The 27,392-nt window shown below is 44.7% G+C and overlaps 2 protein-coding genes and 1 long non-coding RNA gene across 4 annotated transcripts in view; all 3 read left to right on the top strand.

Moving 5' to 3' along the window:
* The window catches only part of MATN4 (matrilin 4), a 39,799-nt gene extending 34,479 nt beyond the window's left edge, over positions 1-5,320 (top strand). For both annotated transcript variants that reach the window (XM_081012431.1, XM_081012430.1), the window contains exons 9-11: positions 1,503-1,655; positions 2,492-2,596; positions 4,415-5,320. In XM_081012431.1, coding sequence (XP_080868557.1) covers positions 1,503-1,655; positions 2,492-2,596; positions 4,415-4,470 — 314 coding nt within the window. In that variant the 3' untranslated portion in view covers positions 4,471-5,320. The remainder of the gene's footprint in view (positions 1-1,502; positions 1,656-2,491; positions 2,597-4,414) is intronic.
* An 8,070-nt stretch (positions 5,321-13,390) lies between these two features.
* Positions 13,391-20,554, top strand: LOC308480428 (waprin-Enh1-like). Its single transcript, XM_081011878.1, has 4 exons — positions 13,391-13,550; positions 15,534-15,665; positions 17,544-17,675; positions 19,732-20,554. Exons 1-3 carry the CDS (start codon positions 13,469-13,471, stop codon positions 17,672-17,674), a joined length of 345 nt encoding a protein of 114 aa, XP_080868004.1. The 5' UTR covers positions 13,391-13,468; the 3' UTR covers position 17,675; positions 19,732-20,554.
* A 3,583-nt stretch (positions 20,555-24,137) lies between these two features.
* Positions 24,138-25,755, top strand: LOC308479194. Its single transcript, XR_013987546.1, has 3 exons — positions 24,138-24,262; positions 24,614-24,766; positions 25,597-25,755. It is a non-coding gene; the product is annotated as an uncharacterized lncRNA (long non-coding RNA).
* Positions 25,756-27,392: the final 1,637 nt, after the last annotated feature.

Below are 27,392 nucleotides of genomic sequence, written 5' to 3'. Positions count from 1 at the left end.
TAACTCCTTTGCTCTTGGCACCAGGGCAGCCAGAGGTTTGCTGGAGCATTCCAGCCAGTTTGTTCTGCCTCTGTGTTTCTGGGCAGTGTCAGGAATTTGTGGCTAATTAGCGAATTCTCTCGTTTCCTCCTGTTATTGCCAAAAGGAAAATGCAGAGGAGTGTCAAATTACAGGGCCTAGAAAAATTGAGGCGGTTATGCTTCTTTCTAGTCAGTTGCTGAACTCCCAAGAGATGAGGAAAAGGGAAGGTACAGCGGCCTTTCTTATCCCTGGCCAGAAGAGGACAGGCAGCTTAAACCCAGAACAAGAAATGGAGGAAAAAGAAGTTTTCATCCTTTGCCAATGTTATGCCTGGAAGCTGCAGCTTACTTCTCATTGAAAGTTGTGTCTTCTTCTGTTTTTCATTCATCTGGTTCCATATTTTCAAGACTTGTTCTTTTCCCATAGGTGGATAAGAGCATGATCATGATGGGACAGAGCAGGGCAGATAAAATTGAACACACAGTATTATTTAATCCTGTGTTCTCCTGTCTATAACTCTCTCTTCTTGCATGATATCCCACTTCATTGCCTACATGACAGGGATCAGCCATTTTGTATCCTGGGACCTCAAGGGCTCCTAATCTGGACGCAACTATTGACCCAGTCTCATAGAACTCCCATGATTCTCTCCCACTTCAGTTGTTTTCTGTCATGAACCCTTCCCTCACGTTGTGGGCAGAAGTTTTGGAAGAGCGCTCTGTGGTTGGCGCAAGACCTGAGGTTAAAACTACTCTGGGAGAAGAAGGGGAAGGGGGTTATTATTTGTCCCATCCTAATTATGACCAGCTTGTGGTGATGCAGAGGCAGGTTTGTTTACTGGTAGCACTGGTGTTATAGAACACATGTCCTACGGAAACAAGAGAGGCCTCATCTGTATTGACTTTCCACCAGCTATCGATGATGCACCTCATTGCCCAGTCATCCCCTTGGTCTCTTGACCTGAGTCTCCTGTTTTAATTGCTGTGTTGCTTTAATGGAATTGTTTTATTGCATATTTCAGCGATGGATGTTCATTTTTTAATGGGATGGTTTTATTGTGTATTTTAATTATGGATCTTTGCGTTTTAATGTTTGAGCCTTTGGTTTCTGTACTTCTAAACTGTGTAGAAGCCTAGTTTGGCATTAAGCAGTATAGAAATCCACAAATTATAGTGATAATAATAGTGACTACTAATACCTGAGAGACCTACTTCCATGCAGACCTCACCAACTATGAAGACTTGTCAGAAAGGCTCTCATGGCTGCATCATCAGCCTAGGCTTGCTATTCAAAGGAGAGCCTTCTTGGTGGTGGTACCCCAGCTCTGGAACTCCTCCCTCAATCTCAGAAACGATTGGTTCTGTCTTCATGCACTGTGTATGAATGGCATCCCATAGCACTGGCTATTGAGATTCAAACAAATTGCCTGAGTTCCCAAAAACTGAAACCCTTGTATCCTATACATGTTGCCGGTTCTGCAGGAATTACCATGTTTGCGGTCGGAGTCGGCAAAGCTGTTGAAGAGGAACTGAGAGCGATTGCTTCTGAGCCAGTAGATCAGCACTTCTCATACTCTGCAGATTTCAACACCATGACGAACATTGTGGACAATCTCAAAGTCAACATCTGTCCTGGTAAGCGATGGCGGAATCTAGGCAACAACCTTTACCGCTATGCTTCTACCGTCAGATATTTGAATGCCATGTTCCAGTAAATCCTGTAAGCAAATAGGTCATTCTGCACATGATTCTGTGTCTTGCCTCACATTACATCACTTTCCAGGTCATTTAACGCTAAATTTAGTATCCCCCTAAAAGAAAGGGGGAAGCTGTGTAGAGACATCCTGAACCTGTGTTCAGTGTGTATCGTGTGAACAGGTCTAGTAGTTGAGCTGTGGTACAGTTCTTCACTTGTGGTGCTCCACAGGTGTGGAATCTGTGTGGCCATGCGCACAACAATTGAGCACAACAATTGAGCTGTACAAATCAACAAGCACACACTTGGTCACATTAACAATTCTACACCCGTAGAGGCAGCTTATATATCTGTTCAGTGCATGTGTGAATAAGTCTCATAGCACAGAGACTTGGAGATGGTAAGGGGTAGACTTTCAATAATAATAAATATAAATAAGGCTTTTCCCTAGCAGAAAGTTAGAGCATTGCATATATCGTATGCAGTATGTCAATTAAGGTCACAACAGGAGCCTGTGGAAATTTGAGAATTGTTCCCCTGACCCCTTTCAGTTCTTCATTGCAGCCCTTGGGCAATTTTTTATCACAGAAAGCTAACTGCATTTCACATTTTGGTTGCCTTCACTTAACCAACTTAGCCCAGAGTGCAGGAGTCAGTGGCAAGGTGATGGTCACATCAGATCAAAGGTTTTTTATGGAATCAGGGGCCTCTGGTGCTATTAAGTGCTGATAGTGCTGAACTGAATATGTTTCTAATATATTTTATGTTATTTCAGAGGAAGGCAAGGGAGAAACTGAATTCCGCAACCCGTGTGAATGTGAGGCCCTGGTTCAGTTCCAGACAAACAGTCTTGCAATCCTGGAAGACCTCACTGATAAAAATATCCTTTTTGGTATAACCTTCACGAAAAGTGAAAGCGGGCAGGAACATTTGTTATGTTGCCTTTCCCCCCCTTTCTTGGAAGGATTTAGATTCTCATTTTAAGCATCCCATTCTCCAGGGTTTCAGAGGGCAAATTGTACCTAAAAGGGCAGAGTCTTGGGGGAAGTGCTCAGCAGGCGCAACAGAGCTCATGTGCAAAGTGTCTGCTGGAGTTCAGTGCTCTTGATGCCGCCTTTGTGACAAGCAATAACTTCAGGGGTGGGAATGTGGTCCAGCAGCTAGAATGGATGAGTTTGGGTGTGAGGAAAGCCAAGCCCAAAGCCCCAGTCAACAATGAAGCTTACTTGATGGCCTATGCAAGTCATTGTCACTCATTCTGATGATGTTAGGCTAAAATCGTGCTCTTGGGGTGGAACTAGGGATGAGTGAATCTGTTACTTTCACTTTTCTCATTTTTATAACCTTAAATTCAGGTCTCCGCATTTTTGCATCGTTTTGTGGATTCTTTTTAAAAAAAGGCATGAAAATTTGCCAGCATTTCTGTGTGAATTTCTTCCAATATAGACACTTTTTTTTTTTTTGCAAGCAGTTTCCCGCAAGGTAATGCATTTCTGCACGCTATCCTAATGAGATTTTGAATTGTCTTCAGGGTTTATCCCAAAGCCAGCTGCCTGAAACAGCGAAGACTCTACCGTGAAGGGAAAAAGCCCCTGCAGGGTGAACATTCACCCTTGGCCAACCCTGCAGGGTTCACATGTCGGTGGTGGGTGTGGCCATGCCACACTCATGGGCACACTTTCACACGCCTGCTTGCACACTCAGGCAGGCATATGTACACAGGTACACGGACCCCATTCTTTAGCTGAGCTGAGAAAGGGAGGAGAGGGGGGTTATGCCTCTCCATTCATCATATAATTAGCTGATTACCCAGAGAGAAGGGGGGATTTGCATACGCATCAGCACTCTGTGTCTAACCAGTGTTCAAATCCTCACTTGGCCATGAAGCTCACTGGGTGACTTTGGTTCAGGCTTGCTGCCTTTCAGCCTAACCTGCCTCACAGGGAGGTTGTGGGGATTAAATGAGGAGGGTGAGATAACCATGTAAGTGTCAGGGTGTCACTACATTCCTTCGTCACTCTCTGTGAATTATTGAATAAATTGCTTGGTTAGAACTTTTATCGTTTCTCTGCTTCAAGTTCTAACCAAGCAATTTATTCAATAATTCACAGAGAGTGACGAAGGAATGTAGTCTTCCCTAAATAATGGGATTGCTCCAAGTAAAGTCCCACCCTCCTACGTCTTTCCTATTCTACGTCACCCCTGCATCAGTTAATCTGATCTTTCTGCCTCTGAGCTCTCTGTTCTGCTACCCGCAATGCACGCCTGGTCCTGGGAGGGGGGTCAGGAATGCTTTCCAAGGACACTATCATCTGTCTCTCCCCTGGTGCTTCTTCTTCCTGCTGTTCCTCTTCCAGTATTTCCCAGCTTCTGCCCTCTGCAGACTCTGAACTATGTCCTTCTGCAAACCACTGTTCTAAATCTATACTATCCTCCTGTTCTCGGGGAGGTCCCCACCATTCCTCATCAGTCCAGCCCCTGACACTAAGCCAACTTGAAAGTTCCTTCCTTGGAGAAAAAGGTTAGGTAGAAATGCAGGCAGCAAATAAATAAATAATAATTGGGAGACAGAAAAAAAATTGTTGGCAGTGTGTGTGTGTGTATCAGGCACCAAACTGGGGGGTTAGTTGCCCCTGCCTTAAGTTGTGAATGACCGTTTGCACAATCTTGCATGTGCTGCTTTCCTTAATGCAACCACTTGCTCAGATGACTGCCAGAATTGACCAGCTGGAAAACCAGGTTGGCAGAAAATGATCGGGGTTGAGAGACACCTCACCTTATGGGCGCAGACACATCCTGTTAACTCATCATTGGCGTTCCTGTTGTAAATGGTTGTTGGTTTTCATATAACACGAGCCTGAGGGGGGAGCTGAAACTGCTCCCTACTTGCCTAGATAAAAAAAAGAAAAACAAATTTTTTATTAAAAAAAAACAAAGAAACCCTATGTTGGAACACTTTCCCTCCCTTGGCTTGAAATGGATGGTTGGGCTGAGCCATTTGTCGAAACTGGTTGAGCCGCAACAGGTGGATGGTTCAGAGAAGACGCAGGAAGTGAAGCAGACATTATCTTCAAGAGCGACCGGGGTTAGTTGGCAGCCAATGAAGTCTTTCTTGGGAGCTTTGCGGAGCACTCAAGAGCCTCAGACATCAACATGCCTGGTTGAAAAAAGAAATCCCCTTCCTTGCTAAATTTCATTTTCATTTTTATTTTTTTAAAAAAGGCTTGCTTATGGAGGGAGAGACATTGGCAGCTTCTCACATTTCCAAGCTGAAGACCGTGCTGTTTTCTCCCTTGTTATCCTCCACTGTGAAAAGCAGCGCCAGCAGCTCCTTTGTCTACAGCTTTCTGCTTCAGTTGCACACAAATACCTGCTTTTCAAAAAAAAAAAGGAAATATTATTTTAAAATATGTAAGTTAGAATAAGATGCTCCAACCCCCCCCCCCCAAACTGGGGCATCTCTGATTGGAATACTCTGCTCCCACCCCACAACTTGACTTTGAGAGTATTGATGGAGAATTTGTTGTTTTCCCTCCTCTTTAAAAAAAAAAGAAAGTTTTTTTTAAAAAAAGTTATATATATAAATATGTGTGTGTGTGTGTGTGTGTGTGTGTGTGTGTGCGCGCGCGTCTTATGGAGCGAATGCAGGCTGTGCAGCTATCACAGAAGCCAGAACAGCAAGAGGGATTGCTGCTTTCACTGCGCAGCAATCCCTCTTGCTGTTCTGGCTTCTGAGATTCAGAATATTTTTTTTCTTGTTTTCCTCCTCCAAAAACTAGGTGTGTCTTGTGGTCTGGTGCGTCTTATGGGGCGAAAAATACGGTGTATATATATATATATATATATATATATATATATATATATATATATATTTCTGAAAAGCAGGGCAGGGTAGTCTTATTTTTAAACAATCTTTTTTATATGTAAATTTTTAATAAATGGACCCAATAAACTTGCTGAAGATTTCTAATTGGCTTCTGTTGTCTTTTCAAGTGTGGACCCTTGGAAAATAATAAGCAAGCCGGTACCTACAGCAAGGGAAAGAGGGACATGAGATCTTCCAGATTTTGCTAGATTCCAACTCACTTCAGTCTAAATTCTATTGCAATAGCTGATGGATGATGTCCTTTAGCCTCTTGCTAAGTCATGATTCCCCATTTACCCCTTAAAGGAGAAAGTCTCTTAACTGCTTTTGCTCAATCCTTATCTCACCAGTTGTGCAAACTTGGCAGTAAAGTGAATACAGTGGTACCTTGGGTTACATACATTTCAGGTTACATACGCTTCAGGTTACAGATTCCGCTAACCCAGAAATGGTACCTCGGATTAAGAACTTTGCTTCAGGATGAGAACAGAAATCGTGCTCCGGCGGTGCGGCGGCAGCGGGAGGCCCCATAAGCTAAAGTGGTGCTTCAGGTTAAGAACAGTTTCAGGTTAAGAACAGACCTCTGGAACGAATTAAGTACTTAACCTGAGGTACCACTGTACAGTAAACTGAAAACTACTCCTAGAAGTAAGACATAGTGAATTCAATGGGGCTTACTTCAAAGTAGCTGCTACTATAATCATTCCATCAATTTCTGATGCTAGGCTGTGAATGTTGCCTCTTAGGTAACCAAAATGGTGTCGCCCATGCTTAAGAGGGAGTCATTGGCAGTCATGCTGGTGGGGGAAGCCCATGACTTACAGAAGTAGAATGGGGAATCTCCCCTACAAACAGCCCAATGAGGATTGTGCACTCACTCAGTGGTTCATAGAATTGTAGAGTTGAAGGGACCCAATAGTCGTCTAGTCTACCCCCTGCAATGCAAGAATCTCAGCTAAAGCATCCATGACAGATGGTCATTAACCTCTGCTTAAAAACCTTCAAGGAAGGAGCGTCCACAACTTCCCAAGGAAGACCATTCCACTGTCAAACATCTCTTACTGTCAGAAAGTTTTTCCTGATGTTTTGGCAGAGCAAAGGGTTTGTGGGGAAATCTGCCGCCAAAATGGCAATTACGTTTACTAAATAAGCATATGAAGGGGTTAAGGCTCAGAGAGTTTGATGTCATATCCCCTATTCCTGTGGCGGGAAATAGGACAAAGGATCTTAATCTTTTCTGCTTCCTCTTTGTCTCGGTCTCTCTGATGAAGCAGAAAAGTGGATGGGAGGGAAGGGGATAGAACAGAGTGGCTGGAATCTCAAACGGAGATCTCACTGCAACATTTTTATGCAGTCCCACTTGTATTGTTAAAAATTCACACATACACTAGGGTCGCCATCTTTGTTCCGGCAAAATACAGGGTGGGGCAGTTTGGGAGCAACCCCGCCCCCCAATCTGGTGCTGAAGTGACTTCAAAGCAATACATTGCAAACTACAGCAGGATGGCCTCTCTGGAATTTGTCACACACACACACACACACACACACACACACACGAATTTATAAATCTGTGTGCTTGGCTAGGTAAAGGGACCCCTGACCGTTGGGTCCAGTCGTGACCGACTCTGGGGTTGCGGCGCTCATCTCGCTTTCTTGGCCGAGGGAGCTGGCGTACAGCTTCTGGGTCATGTGGCCAGCATGACTAAGCCGCTTCTGGCGAACCAGAGCAGCGCACGGAAATGTCGTTTACCTTCCCACTGGAGCGGTACCTATTTATCTACTTGCACTTTGACGTGCTTTCGAACTGCTAGGTTGGCAGGAGCTGGGACCGAGCAATGGGACTCACCCCGTCGCAGGGATTCAAACTGCCAACCTTCTGATCAGCAAGCCCTAGGCTCTGTGGTTTAGACCACAGTGCCACACGCGTCCCTTGTGTGCTTGGCTACCCAGAGCTTAAATACATGATCTTCCGCACAACCCTTTGGATCCCTAACTTGGCAGAGAAAGGAGGGGGCAATACAGGACAAAACTATCAATACAGGACCTCACATTTTACATTGGAATACGGGACAATCCTGTATTATACAGGATAGGTGGGAACCCAACAGGCACCATTCGTATATGTACGAAATGGCTCAACACCCTGCTCCCTCCCAACGCAGCTTGTTCCTAAGCAAAGTATTCCAAGCAGCAATGAGAAGGCAACTTCATACATTTATCCTGAAATCTCCTCTCTTGGGTAATGGCAAGAAATAAACTCTTTCCCCTAACCCAGCCTTTATTCTTATGGATGGAGGGAACGGACAACTGGAGTGTTTGACTATGCTAATGAATGGGAGCCTGTGAAGGGAGGCAGACACCGCCCCCCCCCCCGCAACAGGAAGCTTGAGGCATAGACTTTTTTTCACCCACACCCAGAACAATCCTTGTTTTCACAGGTGAAACACTGAATGGAGCATTAACTCGCCAAGCCTTCCCAATGGGGTGGATTGCAATGGTTGATCGTACCACACACATTGCTGACAGCTGCTCTAGGGGGGGAAGCAGAGAAGGAATCCAGTGAATCAAAGCTGTGTAGATTTATCTTTGGTAGCTTAGCTCTGAATCAAGCAATTCATACATTGCACATAATGAAAATTTTTAAAAATGAGGCTTTGCACTTAAAAAAGAAGAAGAAATGAAATGAAATCTAAACCTAGAACGGATCATATAAATAAACGTTTGTGGATATTTGCTTATTTTGCAACAATACACACTTTGTCGCTTGGTTTATTCCGAACCTGGCATTGATTCTCCTACTCCGCTATGAACATATTAGTACAGACTTACGTACCATGGCAGGAAGAATCATAGAACTGTAGAGTTGGGATCTAGAGGGTCATCCAGTGCAACCCCTGTAATGCAGGAACCTCAGGCATCCATGACAGATGGCCGTCCAACTTCTGCTTTAAAATCCTCCAAGGAAGGAGAGTCCACCACCTTCAAGAGAGTCCGTTCCACTGTTGGACAGCTATTACCATTAGAAAGTTCTTCCTGATGTTTCGTAGGAATCTCCTTTCTTGTAACTTGAAGCCACGAGAAAAAAAGCTTGCTCCATCTTCCATGTAAGAGCCCTTGAGATATTTGAAAAGCGGCATGCTCTGTGTGGGCTTGCACTGATGTTTATCAACCACCACTGTCATCAACTCTCCCTCCCCTGAAGTGCCCCTCCCCTTCTCCCAAACTCACCAGCCAGCTTACCTGAGGCTCTTTCTTTCGAATGACTTTGTTTTTTCCAACACCGATCATAGGAGTCATCGAACTTTTTGGGCCCATGGACACGTCTGCAATCTGAAGATGCACTGCAATTGAGCACATGTTGCTTCATTGGCTACAAGAGAATACTTCTTTCAAGCCCGATTTCAACACAGGCTGGAGGGAGGAGTGGGAAGGGACCCTGTGGGCACCAGATTGGCAATCCATGAACTTATGGCATAATAATATGAGAAGAGTTTGCTGGATCAGGCCAATAGCCCCTCTAGTCCAGCATCCTGTACTCACAGTGGCCAGTCAGATGCCTACTGGAAACTCGCAGGCTGGACCTGAGCACAAGACTATCCTACCCACCTGTGGTTTCCAGAAACTGGTATTCAGAAGCATTAGAACCTCTCACTATGGAAGCAGAGCAGAGCCATAATAGCTAGTGGTCACTGATTGTCTCATTCTCCATAAAGAGTGGTAAGAACGGTGAACCACTAGCTTACAAATGTGAACCAACCTCTGTTTTATTTAATGTCTCGCCAGCCACCAAGTGAATCTGCTGGTAGCACTTGATTTCTCTACTTTCTTTTACTTTGGGGCCACCAAATTTTGGCACGCAATCCCTGGGGGATTTGCAAAGAAGGCAAATATTATTGTATATACAGTGGTACCTCGGGTTACATACGCTTCAGGTTACATACGCTTCAGGTTACAGACTCTACTAACCCAGAAATAGTGCTTTAGGTTAAGAACTTTGCTTCAGGATGAAAACAGAAATCGTGCTCCAGCGGCGCAGCAGCAGCGGCAGCAGGAGGCCCCATTAGCTAAAGTGGTCTTCAGGTTAAGAACAGTTTCAGGTTAAGAACGGACCTCCGGAACGAATTAAGTACTTAACCCGAGGTACCACTATACTACTACTACTACTACTACTATTTTTTTATATATTTATATCCCGCCCTCCCCAGCCGAAGCTGGGGTCAGAGCGGCTAACAACAGTAAAAATAACACAGTTTACATAAAATCACAATCAATTAATTGAAATACATTCTAAAATCAATTCATTCTAAAATTCAGAGTCAAATTAATGGCAACCATTGGGCTAGAGTTCTATGAGGATTACCGAAGGAGGGGGTCAGGCTGTGCCTTGGCCAAAGGCCTGGTGGAACAGCTCTGTCTTGCAGGCCCTGCGGAAAGATGTCAAGTCCCGCATGTGAGGTTGTCGAAAACATTCGCAATACCCTGGATCCTGAATGCCTTGTGAGTCGAACGTTTTGGCTCCCGAATGCTGCAAACCTGGAAGTGGGCCAATCAGAAGCCGCACCTTGATTTCCAAATGATTTGGAAGTCGAGCGGACTTCCGGAATGGATTCTGTTCGAGTTCCGTGGTACCACTGTATTTAAATTAATATTGTTAATGTGCAAGCGTTTAAAAATAAAATTTATATCAGTACAAATCGAGCACACCTGACAGTGCCAAATCACATTTCTTTTTGGGCCTCCGAACAACCTAGAGTGATAACACTGGGAGTATCAAAAAACATCTCCTGTATTCCCTGGAAAGGCGGAGGGAAACGGAAGTATTACATAGGTGTGTCAAGGAAGGGCAGGGCACTTTTGGGAAGACAATAAACGCTCCGCTTCTCAGCAGCAGATCCAAGTTGACGGGCTGCTTCTTGACTCCCAAAATCCAGCTGATGCAATCAGCATCAGAGCTGGTGCAAAGGCAAACCACACTCATTAAAACCAATTTGAGGCATTTTGGAGCCACCTGAGACATGACATCAGGTGGGACCCATGGGCAGCTTCTCACACGGTGGTTTCCAGGTTTCTGAGACTTGTAGATACCATGGATCTGTATGCACCAAACCGTTATTTATTTATTCATTCATTTGTTTGCTCATTGTTTATATTTATAGACCACTTACTATCTGAAATATGTCAAAGCATTTTACAATAGATAAATACAAATGTGCGTCTCTCTGTGTGAGAGCATAAATACATATATATGAGCACATCTATAAGAGCACAACCGAAGTATTTTCTCACAGACGCTGATGTGACTGTGGCTTTTAAGTGCATTCAAAAGAACGAAAACATGGCACGCCAACAAGGCTATCATTGAGCAACATGGGGAATGCCCAGCGTTTAATTAAGAGCACAAACTCTATGACCAATGTAAAGGTCTCGTGCAAGCAACAGAAATGACACGAGGTCCAGATTGCGAGATACATATATAATTGGGTGATTCTGGAAGATCAGAGCATTAGCAGGAACACAGTCAGAATTCCATCTCTGTTTTAATTAGTGACAGGAAACTTTTAATCCAAGCCTGGCGTCTTCCTGTTGCTTGACTCTGTTAAAGGAGGTACCAAACAGGCCTGTCATCTATGCAGATGAAGATGAACAATTTCCATATTTAGGGCCATGCATGTTATGTGCTTTAATATTTTTTTTTAAAAAAGAACTAATTATTTCCAAGACCGGCTCTACCATTAGGTAAAGTGAGGCAGCTGCCCCAGGTGGCAGATACTTGGGAGGCAGTATTTGCACTTCCCTAGCTGTTGCCCTTCAGCCCAGGGCATTCACGCCCACCTGAGCTAGTGTCCTGGTGGTGCTGAAGCTGGCTTGTTGCTGGCCTGGCTTGGCTGTCACCTAGTCAACTAGTGTTACAGAAAGCACTGAGGCCTAGCGGCCTGGTGCCTGCCCCTAACAATACTGAAAGAGTGCAGCAAATATGGGGGCATTATAGTAGCAGTGTCATGTGATTGGTGCTTGGGGAGTGCCTGATTCCTTGGGTCATGAAGATTCTAGGTTGCTCATTGTTCTGCCTCAAACTGTGTAGGTATCTACACCAATCAGCATCCCTGGGAATAGGGAATCAGCGCTTGGTCCGGAGGGCTGTTTGCTCAAGCCCCATCGCTACTGGTACAAATGGGGAGGAATTTGCTTCCCACTTTTGGATGGAATGTGAAGAGGGAATGTATTGAGTCTTCAGCTGGGATGGTTTGCAGGGAGTTGGGGCTTCTACCACCTGGAATTGGCCTTATTTCCCTCAGTGTAGTCACCTGCTCTCCCACCTTGAGTTAATGATGGAGGCTATGACTGGTGGCCCCACTCATGGGGGCTGAGTGGAAATTTCTTGGTGGACCCTGAAAAGACCATGTGGTCCATCTTGTCCAACAAATTCTCACTGTTTCAACTTTCAAATGGTCTTCCTTTGGACCGTTTGAGAAAAGTTGGGAACAAAGTAAATATTTTTTAAAAGAAATTTTGAGGAGCCAATGTGCATGTGCTTGTGACTACCTGATGTAAGTAATGAGGTGACTGTGGGACTTCACTCATCATTTTAAGGCAGGTTTACAACATCCCGCTTGTACTTGCAGCATTGCAGCATTCAGTGAAGAAAGGATTCCAGCCTGCAGATATTCTTAGCAAGACCACATGACTATGGACTATAGAAGCCTGTCTTCAAAAAACCCCAGCACACTGCAAGTGGATTTTGTGTTGGGTGTGTGTGTGTGTGTGATGGTCCTACAATTGTTCTTATTATGAATTCCATTTATAGATAGCATTCCCAGCCTCCTAAGATTCACCACATTGTTCGGTTTTATTATTTATTGGTATTTAACTGACTTTTTATTGATGGCTTCTGTGATTTTGCTGATATGTTTCTTTGAATTTTTGGTTTTAAATGTTGCATATGCATTTTTTGCTTTTTAAAATTAAATTATCTTACCATGTTCTATGTAAATCGAACAGTATATAAATATTATTGATGATGATGATGATACACACACACACACACACAGAGTAAAATAAAACCAATGTCAAATAATTTACATTAAAAAAATTAAAGATACATAAGCAATATTCATATTGACAATACCAACATGAAGTCAAAGAGCATTGCAAGGCAGCAGAATGTACAAAATAAAACACACTATAGTATTCGGACAACCACTCACTCCCACCATCCACTTTTAGAACCCAAACAGGGCATTTCTTCAGGCCTGAGGGCCTTGGACCCCCAAGGGGTCTCTCAGCAAATCCCACTGAACACTGTGCACCATGTAGTAATGAGCTGACTATTTCACTCTATATCGGAGGATCATTTTAATTAGAAATGCCACGTAGTGATTCACAAGCTTCTTCAGGGGGGAAAAAAGGCATGTGCTGTGCTATTGAGCTATAGCCTATCCCACCTTGTGGCTGTTTAGTTCTCTCTCTCTCACTCACTCTCTGTCTTTTTGAAAACATCACAATCACCAGGTATTAACTTGAATATAGGAAGTCCTGGTTCTTTTACAACATGAGCCCTGCCCTGGTACCATTCCCAGGGGTGAGTGAGTTTTCCTCACGTGCTGGAAGGAGCTATAATCAGGGTGTGACTCAGGAGAATTCTTTGAAGTTTGGGTGTTTATACAGGTGCATTACAGGTGTCAACACCCATAGGCCCGGCTACAACAACACATGCAATCTATAAAGTTGGTGCAATGCAATTATTTTCAAGGGCCTGAAAAGTTTGATGCTGCTGATATTAAGTATGAGGTAGATGGGGAGACATATAATCTTAACCCTACCCACGCATCTGTTTAAATACAAGTCTTGTTCTATTCTAAGCGTTCACACCCGATTCCTGAAGGCACCATGAAGACACTGACGGTCCTTCTCCTTGTGGGGCTTCTTGCCCTTTGGACCGAATTACCCTCTGCAACTTGTTACAGAATAGGTAGGTAAGATGTGAAAAAGTTGAAAGGCGATTCTGGAATACAGGACAGGGGAAAAAACATTTGGAGTAGCTAAAGCTGGGTTATCGGTAGTTATATCCACAAAGCCATTTCAGGGCAAGTAACTTTGTCCTGACATAAACAGGACTTTGTCCTGCAGAAGAAAGAAACGGAATTCACGCTGTCTTGCTATATAATATTTTTGTAAGGGAAAAAGTTGTCATGCTGTAGTTTGTGTGGCTGCCAGTAGGTGGCAGTGTGAGCTGCAGCATGAGTAAGCAGAGCAGGAATGGCAGGCAACAATAACAGAGACGGCAGCCCCCAATATAATTCTGCACATGTTTGCTTTGCAGCTATACGTTACTGAACTCTGTGAGTTCAATGGGACTTATTTCCAGGTAGTAAATGTGCATAGAACTGCGGCCTTTTTAGGGCAAACGTATGTTTGTCTATACCCAGAACTTGAGTTGAATAAGACTACAGAGTGTGTGAAAAATTGTAGCCTGAGAAGTAAGTCACATTGAGCATAGTGGGAGTAAGAGCAAGCATGTATATAGGACAGCATTGCAATGCTAATAATACTAATAATATCAATACTACTACTACTACTACTACTAATATAAATAAATAAATTCATGCTACCTTCAATTAAACAGAGCTGGTGGTATGTTGGCCACTCTTAGGCACTCTGGAGAAGGTTGCCAGTGGGCATGGACAGAGTTTTCTAGTTTGCAGAAAGCCAAGAGCAATTCTTAATTCTCTCTAAAACTATACTGTATTTTTGTGTGTGTGTGTGAGGACATGATTGAATTCCATTTATTTAAGTATACAATACAGATTGGAATGTTGTGAAAAAGGTAGCAGTGTAGCAGAGCACATGTGACAAAGACTCAAGTCACCAAAAATGATGGATTGTTTTTTAATGAGAAATAATTGTTTATGTTGTTTATTTTTTATATTTTTTAATTTTAGTATTTTTAGACTGCTTTGACATATGCTTTAAACAAATAGAAGTGTTGAACAAACCACATACAGTATCAATATCTATATCTTCTATCTATCTATCTATCTATCTATCTATCAATCATCTATCTCTATCTACCATAGCTTACCATGCCTGCTGACAACTTTGCATCTTTAGAGATAGGCAACTTTTTTTGATTCTCACATCTTGGGAGAATCATGTGATCACAATGACAACTGTAATTTCCTTTTCTTACAAATGAAATGTTTAGCTGGAAACATCTTAAAAGAGATAAACGAACCATTCATTATTTATATAGAACTTAAATTGTAAATTCCTTTGTGTGTCTCATTTATCTTCACAAAATCATAGTGACTTGAAAGATTCCCCTGTCTTACAGAGTTAGTTACTGACTCTGAGAAATTGGGCACTTTCAGACGTGCTGTTTATTAACACAGATTTGGCTGGCGTCCCATCACTTTTCTAACAGCAAAAAATGGACGGAAGAAACGTGTTGGAAAATTTCACTGGAAAGTTATCATTTAGCAACATTTCCCAGGGTTTCTGGCCTACATAAGATTTGGATAGATTGGGAACCTATAAAATACATGTGGAAAGAATGCAGGATAGTGGGCTCTTGCATGCCTAAAATGTGAGCTTCCTAATTATAAATTCAAATGCAAATTTTGCTATGGATAACATGGCTGCACTATAGTCAATAGAATTTTAAAGTGCGTAAAAGTTCATATTTTGATGTTGAGATGCTGTCCTATTTTATTTTTGTGCTCTTTTTATTGTAATTATTAGTATGTTTTGATGGATCGCACTCATACACACAAACTCATATAAAATTGTAATTCTATTAATGTTTAACTGTTTTTAATGACTGCTTCCAGTCTCCCATGCTTTTCCCTGTCAGAGAAAAAGGTGGGTAGTAGTAGTAGCAGTAGCAGTAGTAGTAGTAGTAGTAATGATAATAATAATGATAATGATAATAATAATAATAATAATAATATTTCAGGGATGTGCCCAGGAAATCCATTTCGGTGCTCCATGCCAGGAATTAATCGTTGCAGGAGTAACTATGACTGCCCACGTAACCTCCAGTGCTGCAACTACAGATGTGCCAGGGTCTGCAGAGCTCCATCACCAGGTATATTCATCAATGACTGACATTTCAAGGTACAATTTCTTAGAGCATGCATATTATTGGAAACAGGGAAGGGGGAAACCAGTTTGTGCAAGATGTACCACCACTGCACACCTTATTCTCTGGGGCAGCCTAAGTGGCTAAGCTCTGCCATTCGAAAGGATATTAATGGGTGTATATATATAGGTGCAACAATATATTCCATAAAATATGAACCGGTGCCAGGAGTGGGTCAGTAATAAAACACCCAGTGTCAGTGAAGTTGACTCTTTATTCAAAGAAACCCAAACAGGCCTAGTGATCACAGGAACTCTTCCCAGTAGGTCTTGCCCCAAGAAGGCAGTTGCAAGGACTGGAGGTCCCTGCCGTCCCACTCCTCTCTAAGATTCCTCCCCCAGTTCCTTCCCCAGCAGCCCAAGCCTTCGTCTTGTCTCTGTTCTGCCCTCTTCATTCCTCTGGGTGTTCTGGGAGACCATGAGGAAGGGGAGCTGGTCACAGCAGAAGGGGAAGACTCTGTGGCTTCTTCGGGGCCGTCTTACTCATAGGCGCTAGGGGTGCGGGGCACCTGGGGGCCGGGCTCTCAGGGGTGCCAGGCCGAGAGTCCAGGGCCTGAGAGTTGAATCCGGTGAAGAGCCCTCCTGTTGGTCGGAGCGTCGCAGTGGGCTCTTCTGCTGTGGGCGGCTTTGAGCTGCGAGTTCAGGGGCGACTGAGCCAGCAAGACGCTGAGGCAGCTGGCTGGCTCCGACCTCCTGCGCACCTGGGACTGGGCAACCGGGGGGGGGGCGCTGAGCGGATCTTTGCACCCCGACGCCGCATATGCTTAAGTCAGCCCTGGGCTTCTTCAGCAGCCTGTCTCATCTCTGTCTCCTGGCCCCCCTCCTCTCCCGCCTCTCAGTCTAGACTGCTCTCTGCCCCAGCTTCTTCTTGCTCACTAAGGCATGTTCCTTCTTCTGCTCCCAACACCTCCTCCTGCCAGCCTGCTCCTTGTCCCTCTGACCACATATGGGCATTCCACCATCAATCCCCTGGCTCTGAACCTTCTTCCTCGGGGAGTTCCCCAGCTGATACCTCCCACCATTCCTCTGCATCCAGCCCTTTTCTATGGGCCAGGTGAGATGGACCTACTCAGAGTTCTCTCTATGAAGCAGATGTGTTTGGCTGTGAGTAGGAACAAGGTGTGTGTCTTTTTAATAATGAACTGCATCAATTCACCTTCCTTTTAACCCTCTGAGAGATGTGTAATGTTGGAGCTGGCATTGCTGGGCACCTGCCAAGGCCCACCCCTTGCAGGGGCACATTGCCAACCCCTGGAGACCCCTTGCTCTGCTCCCCCTACTCCTTGCTGTCACTGCCACTTGGGCAGCTCCTCGCTGCTCACTCAAACAAATGCCCTCTCTTACCATGCAAGCAATGATAAGAGCAAGGAGATAGGCAGCAGCGGTCATCTCTTACCCCTTGATTTTCCTGTGGACACTTGTGCCTAGAGGGGTAGTCAATATTTCACCACCCATTTGTAGGATGTCAACTGGATGGCCATTTCAAGGAAGTATAAAATAAGAACAGCCACCATTTCCCCCACCCATCTGCCCATCCAGAGGTGCATGGAGGGGGGGAGCTAGCATTACTACTCTGACTCTGGTTCGCTTCAGAGCAATGGTACTACTACATATTTGGAGAGACGCTGAGTCTGTAAAGTATACATAGAAAGCTGAACCAGATTGTCAGGTCTTGCAGGCTCAGGCTGTGAACTTGCTGATTACTCATTCAAATGTGGCTTTTGGTACCGCCAATAGGGCTGCACAATAGTCAAAAGAAATACTAGAATGCATTCATTAGTGTCTGAACATTGGTTAACGATGCTCCTTTTGTTCTTTCCCCCAGTGATATCTTGGTATTGCCCACGGAATCCATTTAGGTGCACTGTCCCAGGAATTGATCGTTGCAGAACTGACTATGACTGCCCAGGAAGACAAAGGTGTTGCTACTACAATTGTGCCAGGTCCTGCAGATAAGGTATCACCATCGACGGCTAAGGACATACCTTGGACATCATCTTGATAGATGCAGCCAGCCCAAATGACCAAGGGGATGGAGCACCTGAGGAGCGGTTCCAGCATTTGGAACTTTATAGGTTAGAGAAAAGATTAGTAAGAGGCAACACGGTAGAAGTCTATAAAATTCTGCACAGCATAGAGAAAGATTTTCTCCCTTCCTAACAACACAAGAACTTTTTTCACGTCCATAAAAGCTGAATATTGGAAGATTTGGGACAGATACAAGCAGTGCATTGTTGAACAATGGAACCCACTCCCACAAGGGGCAACAATGGCCACCAACTTGCAGGGGTGCCAGTTCCTGGGGGCTGATCTGTTTTGGGGCCCCTCAAAATCTTTTGGGAAGGGGCCGGAGGGCTCCCAATGTTGAGGCGGCAGAGGAGGCCGAGTGCGGGTCCAAGCATGGCGCAGCTCCAGTGGCCGGCTTCTTCCCTTTCTCCCCTGCTGCGGAGGGGAAGGACGGTCAAAGCAGCCTCCCGCCAGTGGCTGTGCCAGGAGGAGGAGCAGCCACTGGCCATTGAAGCCGCACGGCCACTGCATTCAGCTCTGCCCCTGGCTCCTCCCCACGTCCTGGCATCACGTGGACAACCTTGGGCCTAATGACGCCCCCGCAAGCTGGCACCTCTGCCAACTCGGTTGGCTTTGAAAGAGGAGCGGGCAAATTCATGGGGGGCAATGCTCTGTCTCCACAGAGGCAGTATGCTTCTGAATGCAAGTTGCTGGAAACCACAGCAGAGAGAGAGAGCCTGAATAAGATACCGTATTTTTTGCTCCATAAGACACACTTTTTTCCTCTTAAAATCAAAGGTGAAATGTCTGTGCGTCTTATGGAGTGAATGTGTGGTCCCTGGGGCTGGTGGGGAGGAAACCCGGGCTTCCCCCGCCAGCCCTGACAAGCTCTGGGAGCAGCTTCCTGAGCTGCTTTTGGGGGCTGGGGGGGGGGACCCGGGTTGGGGCTGGGGGGGACCCGGGGGGGACCCGGGCTTCCCCCCCCCCAGCCCCAACAAGCTCCTGAGCAGCTCTGGGGTAGCCTGTGAAGCCTCCGCAGGGCAGCGGAGAGCCTTCATCCCACTGCCCTGGGGAGGCTTCACGCGGCTATCCCTGGCTTTTGCGCGAGGTGGAGGAAGGGACAAAGCGAGGCTCTCTCACTTCCCCCACTTCCCGCAAATGCCCCCAAGACCCGCTCTCCCGTTAAAGAGCTGTGCGGAGCGTGTGTGTCACTGACAGGCTGCCCTTCTCCCTCCTCGGGGAAAAGCCTGCAAGCGCCACACACACGCTCCACGCGGCTCATGAAAGGGAGCGCTGAGCAGAGCCTGGGATGCATACGGGCTCTGCTCAGCGCTCCCTTTAAATAATATTTTTTCCCTTGAATTCCCCCCCCCAAAGTAGGTGCGCCTTATGGTCAGGTGTGCTGTATGGAGCAAAAAATACAGTAGATGTTCTAGCCTTGCTTGTTGGTTCCCCACAGGCATCTGGGTGGCCACCGTGAGAGCAGGATGCAGAACTAGATGGGCAGTTGTCTCGATCCCGCAGGCTCTTTGTCTTTTCCTGTGTTCAAAGTCTTATGATGGGCCTGGTGCAATCAGGGAAGCTGGGAGCCACGGGTTATCCCTATATACCAACAGTAATTGGTCCACTCAAAGATATCGCCCTGTCAGTTTGGATTTTATTTTGATCTGACAAATTTATCAGAATTTGGCTACTGAGCGCCAGTGCAGGGCACTTCTCTCTAGGACACCAGAAAGGGCTAAGCTCTGTGCTTTAAAGGGGCATTTATATGTCTGATAAATGAGAAAAAAACACGGTAAGATATTCAAAATGCTAAGATTCCCAATTAGAAGGATTTAGAAGGAGGGACCTACTCTGAGTTCTCTCTTCCAGGGAGGTAAGGACAACAACAGGCGGGAACATTTTAGGAATTTTCTCCGAGGCTGGGAGTGAGGAGGTACAATTGACGAGGATTATTTTGTTCTCTGTCACCAACCTTGTTGTTTTTGTCTCCTTTTCCCATCCAGAATAACATCCTGTTGGCGCGCCTGAAATGCAACACCTGTGCCTGAAATTCGCCCAATTATTCATCTTTTCATCATGCAGGGAAACCACTTTCTACCCAACTGAATGCAAATAAAGGGTTTATCTGACTGAGTCATAATCAGAGTAGATCCATTGAAACCAATTGACTTTTGTTAGTAAATCAAATTATTTTTGTGGGTCCATTCTGAGTATGACTTAGTTGGATACCACCAACAGTCTTTTGTTTTTGCTGTTGGCATTTCTCATCTGAGTCTCAGGACATCATGTGGAAGGAGAACAGAAGTGAAGGAACATGTTTTTACTTGTTACTTAAAATATTGGTGGTCAGCTATAACGTCTCCTTGGAGATTTTCTTGAATGGGCCACATATTGACCAAGAAGCTCAGATGAAACAGGAGCATTTCTGTACATTCATCTATTGGACTATAAAAGTAGACCTTGCTCTTGTGATTGACAGTGAAGAAGTCATAATCTGCAGCAAAATGTGTTACATAATAGGTTATGGGCTATTGGTTATTTAAATTGAATATACAACTTCTAACACAGAGCAAGCTTCCAGATTCATCCCAGTGGTTATAACTCTGACAGCTTATTTCCAGTTCCTGCATCAATCTGGGAAATGTTTATGCAACAAGAAATTACCTTGCAACACCAGTATTTACAAACACCGTCATCACAAAATAGGAAGCTTTCCTCCTGTGGATCCAGGACTCATTTATCTCTCTCTCTCTCTTTGAAACTATAAATGAAAAAGTCATACAGTTACACTTGCAGAAGAAATAAATGCACATGGTTCAAATTGTATATGCAAATTGTTATTCCAGTCTGGAAGAGCTGCAATCTATATTATTTTATATTGCTCTATTTCAATTGGAGATTTCCCCAAAATAGCAGCACACCTGTTGCAGAACAGGAACTACACAACCAGTTCTGAAAGGTGAAAATTCCAGGTAGCCTGACCTTGCAAGTTGCTAGATCTCAATGGAGAGAATCTTGGGCCTGGACACACTTTCATTCACTTTCACTTTCCTAGGATTTGCATCAGATCAGTAGCACTGGCCCAAAAGCTTTTCATTTACAGTGGTACCTTGTTTTGAATCCGGGATCTGTTCTGGAGCCCTGGACGCTCGACGAAAGGGACGCTCGACAAAGCGCTGCTCTGCGCACACAGGCGGAGCGGTCTGCGCTTCTGCGCATGTGCGAGCAGCAAACTTGGAAGTAACCCATTCCAGTACTTCCGGGTTTGCCACAGACGTTGGCAGAACTGGACAGTCGACGGGCCGACGTTTGCGGAGGTGTTACTGTATATCGCGACACAGAAATAGAAAAAAACACTGTATCACAACAAATGAAAAACTCCTTAAAACCCAAATAGAAATTTGTTCCTCTCCTGATCTGATCCTTTTTTTACCAGTTGTCTCTGAAGCCTGGAGCTGTGCTGGTCTCTACCCAACACTATTTTCTTTATTTTAAAAATGTGTCCACCTCTTGCACTCTTATGGGAACTGCAAACAACTACATATATGTGAGCATAAGCAGTTTTCCTTTCCAGTGCCAACGTGTGTCAGCTGTGTGACCACAATGCAAAAGTTGGGAATGACTGGGGAATGTACACCATCCAAATTGCCCCCCTTCCCTGGCTGCTGCTGCTGCTGCTGCTGCTGCTGCTGCTGCTTCTTCTTCTTCTTCTTCTTCTTCTTCTTCTTCTTCTTCTTCTTCTTCTTCTCCTCCTCCTCCTCCTCCTCCTCCTCCTCCGATCACTCGTAGCCGAGTAAGATTGTCTTTCATGAACATGGTCTTAACAGTGAGTGTGTAAGTGACTGTGGAGACCAATTCTGGATCCACACATCCTTCCACAGCGGGAACATTGGTTTCCAGGCAGGAGTTGATCACAGCGAGGGTTTGCCAACCCTGCCTTTCTTTTAGCACATTTCTCTCTTTCGTCCGGAGTTTGAGCATCTTCAAAGCCCACAACACCTTTGGTAAAGGCTGATCTCCAACTGGAGCGCTCGCAGGCCAGTGTTTCCCAGTTGTCAGTGTTTATATATTCCATGTTCCAAAGTTCAATGGTCTTTTACAACCACTGGGTGGTGGCCCCACTGGGCGTGGTAATCCAGTCAGGGGGAAAGGGAGGCAGACTATGCTTAGGACACCTTTTCTAGCCCCTCCCCCTTTTCAGGGTGAGGAGAGTGGATCCTAAATAGGACTGCTCAGTCATGGATATACTGTAGCTGCTGAGCTGCTCAACTGCCTCAGTCCTTGAGTCGGAGCCACTGAATCTGTATCCACCACCCATGTGCTGGTTCATGACTAGGGCCTTCCAGATTTCACAATCCTGCCCCCATTACCAGGGGAGCAGAGAAAGCGTAGGGCAAGAAGGAAGAAAAACAGAAGTGATGGACAGAGTATCCCATGTTTTCAGGGATGCCTCCTTGAAATAGTGAGCACTAAGGTGTGGCATGAGGACCTTGTGGATGGCCCAGGACAAAACTAATCTGCAGCTTGACAAGAGGAAGAAAACAAAGCACAAATGGAAGTGTGGATAAAACTTCAGTCCATAATTACCACCACCAGAGGGCAGACAGGAACTATTGGCTAGATTTGTGAAAGTTACCCAATTCTCTTAAAAAACAACGAAAACCTTCAGCTCTCTATGACTGTTAAAGGTCTCTTCCAAATAACCTGTTTATTGAGCATTCATCCCAATTTCTTATAGGGTGGTCCTGCTAAACAATTTTCCTGCACATTTCCCCATCACCTACCTCTCTACAAACAGTCGGATTTTTGTTGAAAATGGGTTCCCCTCCCTGCCAAATCCGCTTTAACTGTTCAACCTGCGTTTGCCAGGAGGAGTTTAAATCCCACCTGCAAACCCATTTGTGTGAGTACAGTCAGGACAGTACAACCAATTCCAATACAGTGGTACCTCAGGTTACAGTCGCTTCAGGTTACATACGCTTCATGTTACAAACTCTGCTAACCCAGAAATAGTACCTCGGGTTAAGAACTTTACTTCAGGATGAGAACAGAAATTGTGCTGCGGCGGTAATGCAGCAGCAGGAGGCCCCATTAGCTAAAGAGGTGCTTCAGGTTAAGAACAGTTTCAGGTTAAGAATGGACCTCTGGAACGAATTAAGTACTTAACCTGAGGTACCAATGTACTGAGTTGCTTTCCTCTCTCCCACTTTATTTGGCAAACATGGAACTGATTTCTGGAAAAGCAGAACAAACTGCAGAGCCAGATTTAGATTTATTTTATTTTTTTACCGTTTAAACAAAATAACAATAAATAAATATTAGCCAGAAATTGATTTCAAGATACTTTTCAAGAAAAAGTGACTAAAATGAACCCTTGTTTACCTATATTCTAATATACCTCATTAGAGCATGACAAGGCTCTATAGGGAGCCATGCGTCCAACTTTATTGAAGAAGCTCCTCTATTAGAAGGCCCTGGTTTGTGTCTGACTTTTTTCACTTCCTCCTGCTATAGTAGCTCTGTCTACTTTTCAACATGGCAAGATCTGAAGTTGGTTTGTGCAAAGATACACATGAAAGACCCTTTTGGCTTCTTTGATTATGTTTTAGTGTCCTGGCTGGGTCCAGACCTTGAAAGAATTTTAACCCGGGTATAGTTCTTGTGAGATGGAATCTGAAACAAAACATTGCAATGTGTTCTTACCTTGTAACTGGAATGCTCCTGTTCAGGGTTCCAACCAGCCAGCCCCAGAATATTATGGCAATACCTCTCCCAATCGTGGGTCCACACATGTTGTTGTTGGACTACAACTCTCATCATCCCTGGTCACTGCTAGCTTAGGGATGATGGGAGTTGTAGTCCAACAACATCTGGGGACCCAAGGTTGAGAAAGGCAGGTGCAGACATATTGAGCTATGTGAATCAGTCATCTGACTCAGTATAAGGCACCTTCTGATGCTTCAATCAGCAATGACTAAATCCTATTGGCCATTAACTTCACAAACATGGTGGTCTCCTCCTGGGGGCATCATCCATTTCTGTCACAGCAATCAAATGCAGACTTTGTGGCTACAACATCCAGCAAGTTCTCTCTCTCTGTCGCCCCAACCCTTTTGTCTTTCCTGAACCTCCGTCAGCATTAAGAGTGCCACCGAATTCCAGATTTGCTTGCTTTTTATTGTCCAGATTATACTGGAATATTAAGAGTTGTTAACACACACTGGTTCCAGTACGTGCAGTTGTTGTCACTCTACATGCGGTCTGTGATGACGGTGCAAAGAAATTGCTTAGAGTTTTCTGTTGTTGCTTTTCTTTATTAATTTTCCTGCAAGGCAGGTGACGCTAGAGGAAGATTAGCAAATCTGATTTCCCAACTCAACTGTAGCCTTGCAGCTCCTTAAATACCAGCCTTACTCAGTTCTGAGCAGTAGTGCTTGATTGCTGGAAGAGCCATGAAGACACTGGTGACTTTTGCCCTTGTGGGACTTCTAGCCCTTTGGCTACCTTTCACAGCTTGTCAGAAGACTCCAAAAGGTGAGGCATAAAACCAGCAGCAATCCTATATCCATTGACTTGGGAGCAAGCCCCACTGAATCTTGTACCACTCAAAGATTGGTGGGCCCCAAAACTATATATTTGAAGTTTAAAGGAAGCCCCATTTCTTCTTGTTGGGTGTGCTTACAAAGACTCTTAAATTGGATAAGATTAGTCCACTGGTTGTATTTGAAAGCGGTCTTTGGTAGTTCAACAATATATTTTGTAGTTTGCTTATGGTTTTGTCAGTTGCCTTGAACAATGAGCTGGGGCACAAATATTTAAATAATGCACCAAGATACAAAACCTACTGTGCTGATTCAAAAGACTTCCAACCTTTTCCTATTGCAGGCAAACCTGGAACCTGCCCGACAAATCCTTGCTTATGCATTGGCCCTCAACCAGATGAGTGCATAGATGACTATACTTGCCAAGGACGGAAAAAGTGTTGCTATACCTGCTGCGCAATGCGCTGTGTGGATCCAAGATTCCGGAATGTGGAATGTAAGTGGGACTGTGGATTCCTGAGACTGTGGGTGTAATTCTGATGCCCCAATTTACCTCTTTCTCCCCTTCAAACACTCATCAGCACAGTCCCATGCCTCTATGTCCTTTTTTTCTGGGGAACCCCAGCCAGATAGGAGGGATATATAATAATAATAATAATAATAATAATAATAATAATAATATTGTTTCTGCAAATACAGTAGCTCCAGTCCCTATATTCTCTCTTGCGCTCTCTCCTTCCTTTTCAAACTGTTGAGGCAGTTTGAGCATCACCTTCTTCTCACCATTCATCTGTTTGCTGGGTAGGGGCAACTGCTGTCTCCCATATAGCTCTGAAGAAGAGATACCAGGGACACACACACACACACAGAGAGAGAGAGAGAGAGAGAGAGAGAGAGAGAGAGAGAGAGAGAGTTGCTGCAGATATGTACACCAGGGATGGGGAGAGCCAGGTCTCTCTGTCTGACCCGTAGGACTCTCCCCAGCTAACACCACCTCCTCTGACAACAGTCTTTAATGAGAGGGAAAAGCCACTGAACAGTTAATGTATCTCGGTCCAGAAATCAAGGCGGCTTTCCTGGACCATGCATTGAGTTTCTCTTTCCACCCTCCTCCTTGCTTCTGCAGTAACAAGTAATGACTGGTGATTCTACGTAAGGAGCCAGTTTACATATTATAGCCATGTCTGTCTTCCACTTAGTGAGAGAGAAACGTACTCTGCAACAAAATTCACATTAGTGGCCAAGAAGGGCTCTTTGCAAACCAGATCTCTTGTGTTCTAACAACTGCTAGAAAGTAATGTTCCCAATGTTTTGATTTCTTTCCAGGATGTTTCCCCTTCATCCTAAGATGCCTGAAGACCACAGGTGTTGGCGGCTCATCATGCTTATGAAGATTGGGAGAGAAGCAAAATGTTTGAGTGGGAACCGGGCTTCTTTTTCATTATTTTTCTATTTCCCTGCTAATAAACATTAAAAAAAAAGAAAGCTTGGTCACTTGTGATGATTGTCTCTTTTCTTTTTCTTGAATTGCACGTGCTGCTGCTGCTGCTCCCTGTAGGTTTACAGTCTAAAGGAGAGGCAGTATGGGTTTAGAAGTTAAAGTGTCCGACTAGGAGTTGGGATACCAGGTTTGAATCCTCACCCAATAAGCTTCTCAGAAGCTTAGGTAGGATATAGATGGAATAATATGTAAACAACTGACTGAGCTCTTCTATCCCATCCTGATCACTGAGATTGTTTAGATAATAGTAGTAGTAGTAATAATAATAATAATAATAATAATAATAATAATAATAATAATATTTTTTTACTCATACCCCGCCCAATCTGGCTGGGTTTCCCTAGCCACTCTGGGTGGCTCACAACAGAATATTAAAAAGTGAGAGACTGGCTCCATTATTAGCAAATAATGGAGGCGTACAATTTGGATAAAAAAATTGGCTTCCAGGTGGAAAAATCAAAATTGGAAACAGAACTGTTAGATCCAAAAATTAAGAATTTGTCAAGAATGTATAACTTGCTGTTGAAATGGAACACTCAGGATGAAATGGTGAAATCTGCTATGATTAAATGGGCACAACATGTTGGACATAATATTATGATGGCTGACTGGGAACAGTTATGGACCACTGGTATGAAGTTTACCGCATGTAATGCCTTAAAAGAGAATTTAATGAAAATGATTTACAGGTGGTACATAACACCAGTCAAGCTCGCAAAAATCTATCATCTGCCCGACAATAAATGTTGGAAATGTAAAGTTCAATAGTCTTTTACGACCGCTGGGTGATGGCCCCACTGGGCGTGGTAATCCAATCAGGGGAAAAGGGAGGCAGACTATGTTTAGGGCACCTTTTCTAGCCCCTCCCCCTTTTCAGGGTGCGGAGTAAAGGTAAAGGACCCCTGACCGTTAGGTCCAGACATGACTGACTCTGGGGTTGCAGTGCTCATCTCGCTTTATTGGCCGAGGGAGCCAGTGTACAACTTCCGGGTCATCTGGCCAGCATGACTAAGTTGCTTCTGGCGAACCAGAGCAGCACACAGAAATGCTGTTTACCTTCCCACCAGAGCGGTACCTATTTATCTACTTGCACTTTGACGTGGTTTGAAATGATAGGTTGGCAGGAGCTGGGACTGAGCAACAGGAGCTCACCCGTTGCGGGGATTCAAACAGCTGACCTCCTGATCGGCAAGTCCTAGGCACTGTGGTTTAACCCACAGCACCACCCGCATCACAGGATGAGGAGAGTGGATCCTAAATAGGATTGTTCAGTCATGGATATAGCTGCCGAGCTGCTCAACTGCGTCAATCCTTGAGTCGGAGAAACTGAATCTGTATCCACCACCCATGTGCCGGTTCATGACTAGGGGCTTCCAGATTTCACAGTCCTGCCCCCGTTACCATTTGCTGATCACCATGGGAATTTGGAGGTTTGGGATGGGTTTTTGGAAGACTCTTGTGTTTAAATTGGGGCGGTTAGCAGCTCATGCCCCTGCCACCTCAAAAATGCTACATTCTGGGCTGTGTGGATGGTCTTCCTTTAATGGCAATTAAATCACGGTCTGTTTTTAACCTGTGCCTGTTTGACCTTGGGGGGGGGGGGGGTTGGAGAAGCAACAAC

This window comes from Podarcis pityusensis, assembly GCF_964106645.2.
Source record: "Podarcis pityusensis genome assembly, chromosome: 6".
NCBI lineage: Eukaryota > Metazoa > Chordata > Lepidosauria > Squamata > Lacertidae > Podarcis > Podarcis pityusensis.
Note: the sequence above shows the minus strand (reverse complement) of the source record. Positions and strands in the feature narration are given on the sequence as shown.

Excerpts from the sequence above, each read along its gene's own strand:
- LOC308480428 (XM_081011878.1), top strand. The coding sequence starts at position 13,469 with ATGAAGACACTGACGGTCCTTCTCCTTGTGGGGCTTCTTGCCCTTTGG. Across the intron at positions 13,551-15,533 it reads TGCAACTTGTTACAGAATAG|GGATGTGCCCAGGAAATCCA; the intron begins GTAGGTAAGATG and ends ATAATATTTCAG. Across the intron at positions 15,666-17,543 it reads CTGCAGAGCTCCATCACCAG|TGATATCTTGGTATTGCCCA; the intron begins GTATATTCATCA and ends TCTTTCCCCCAG.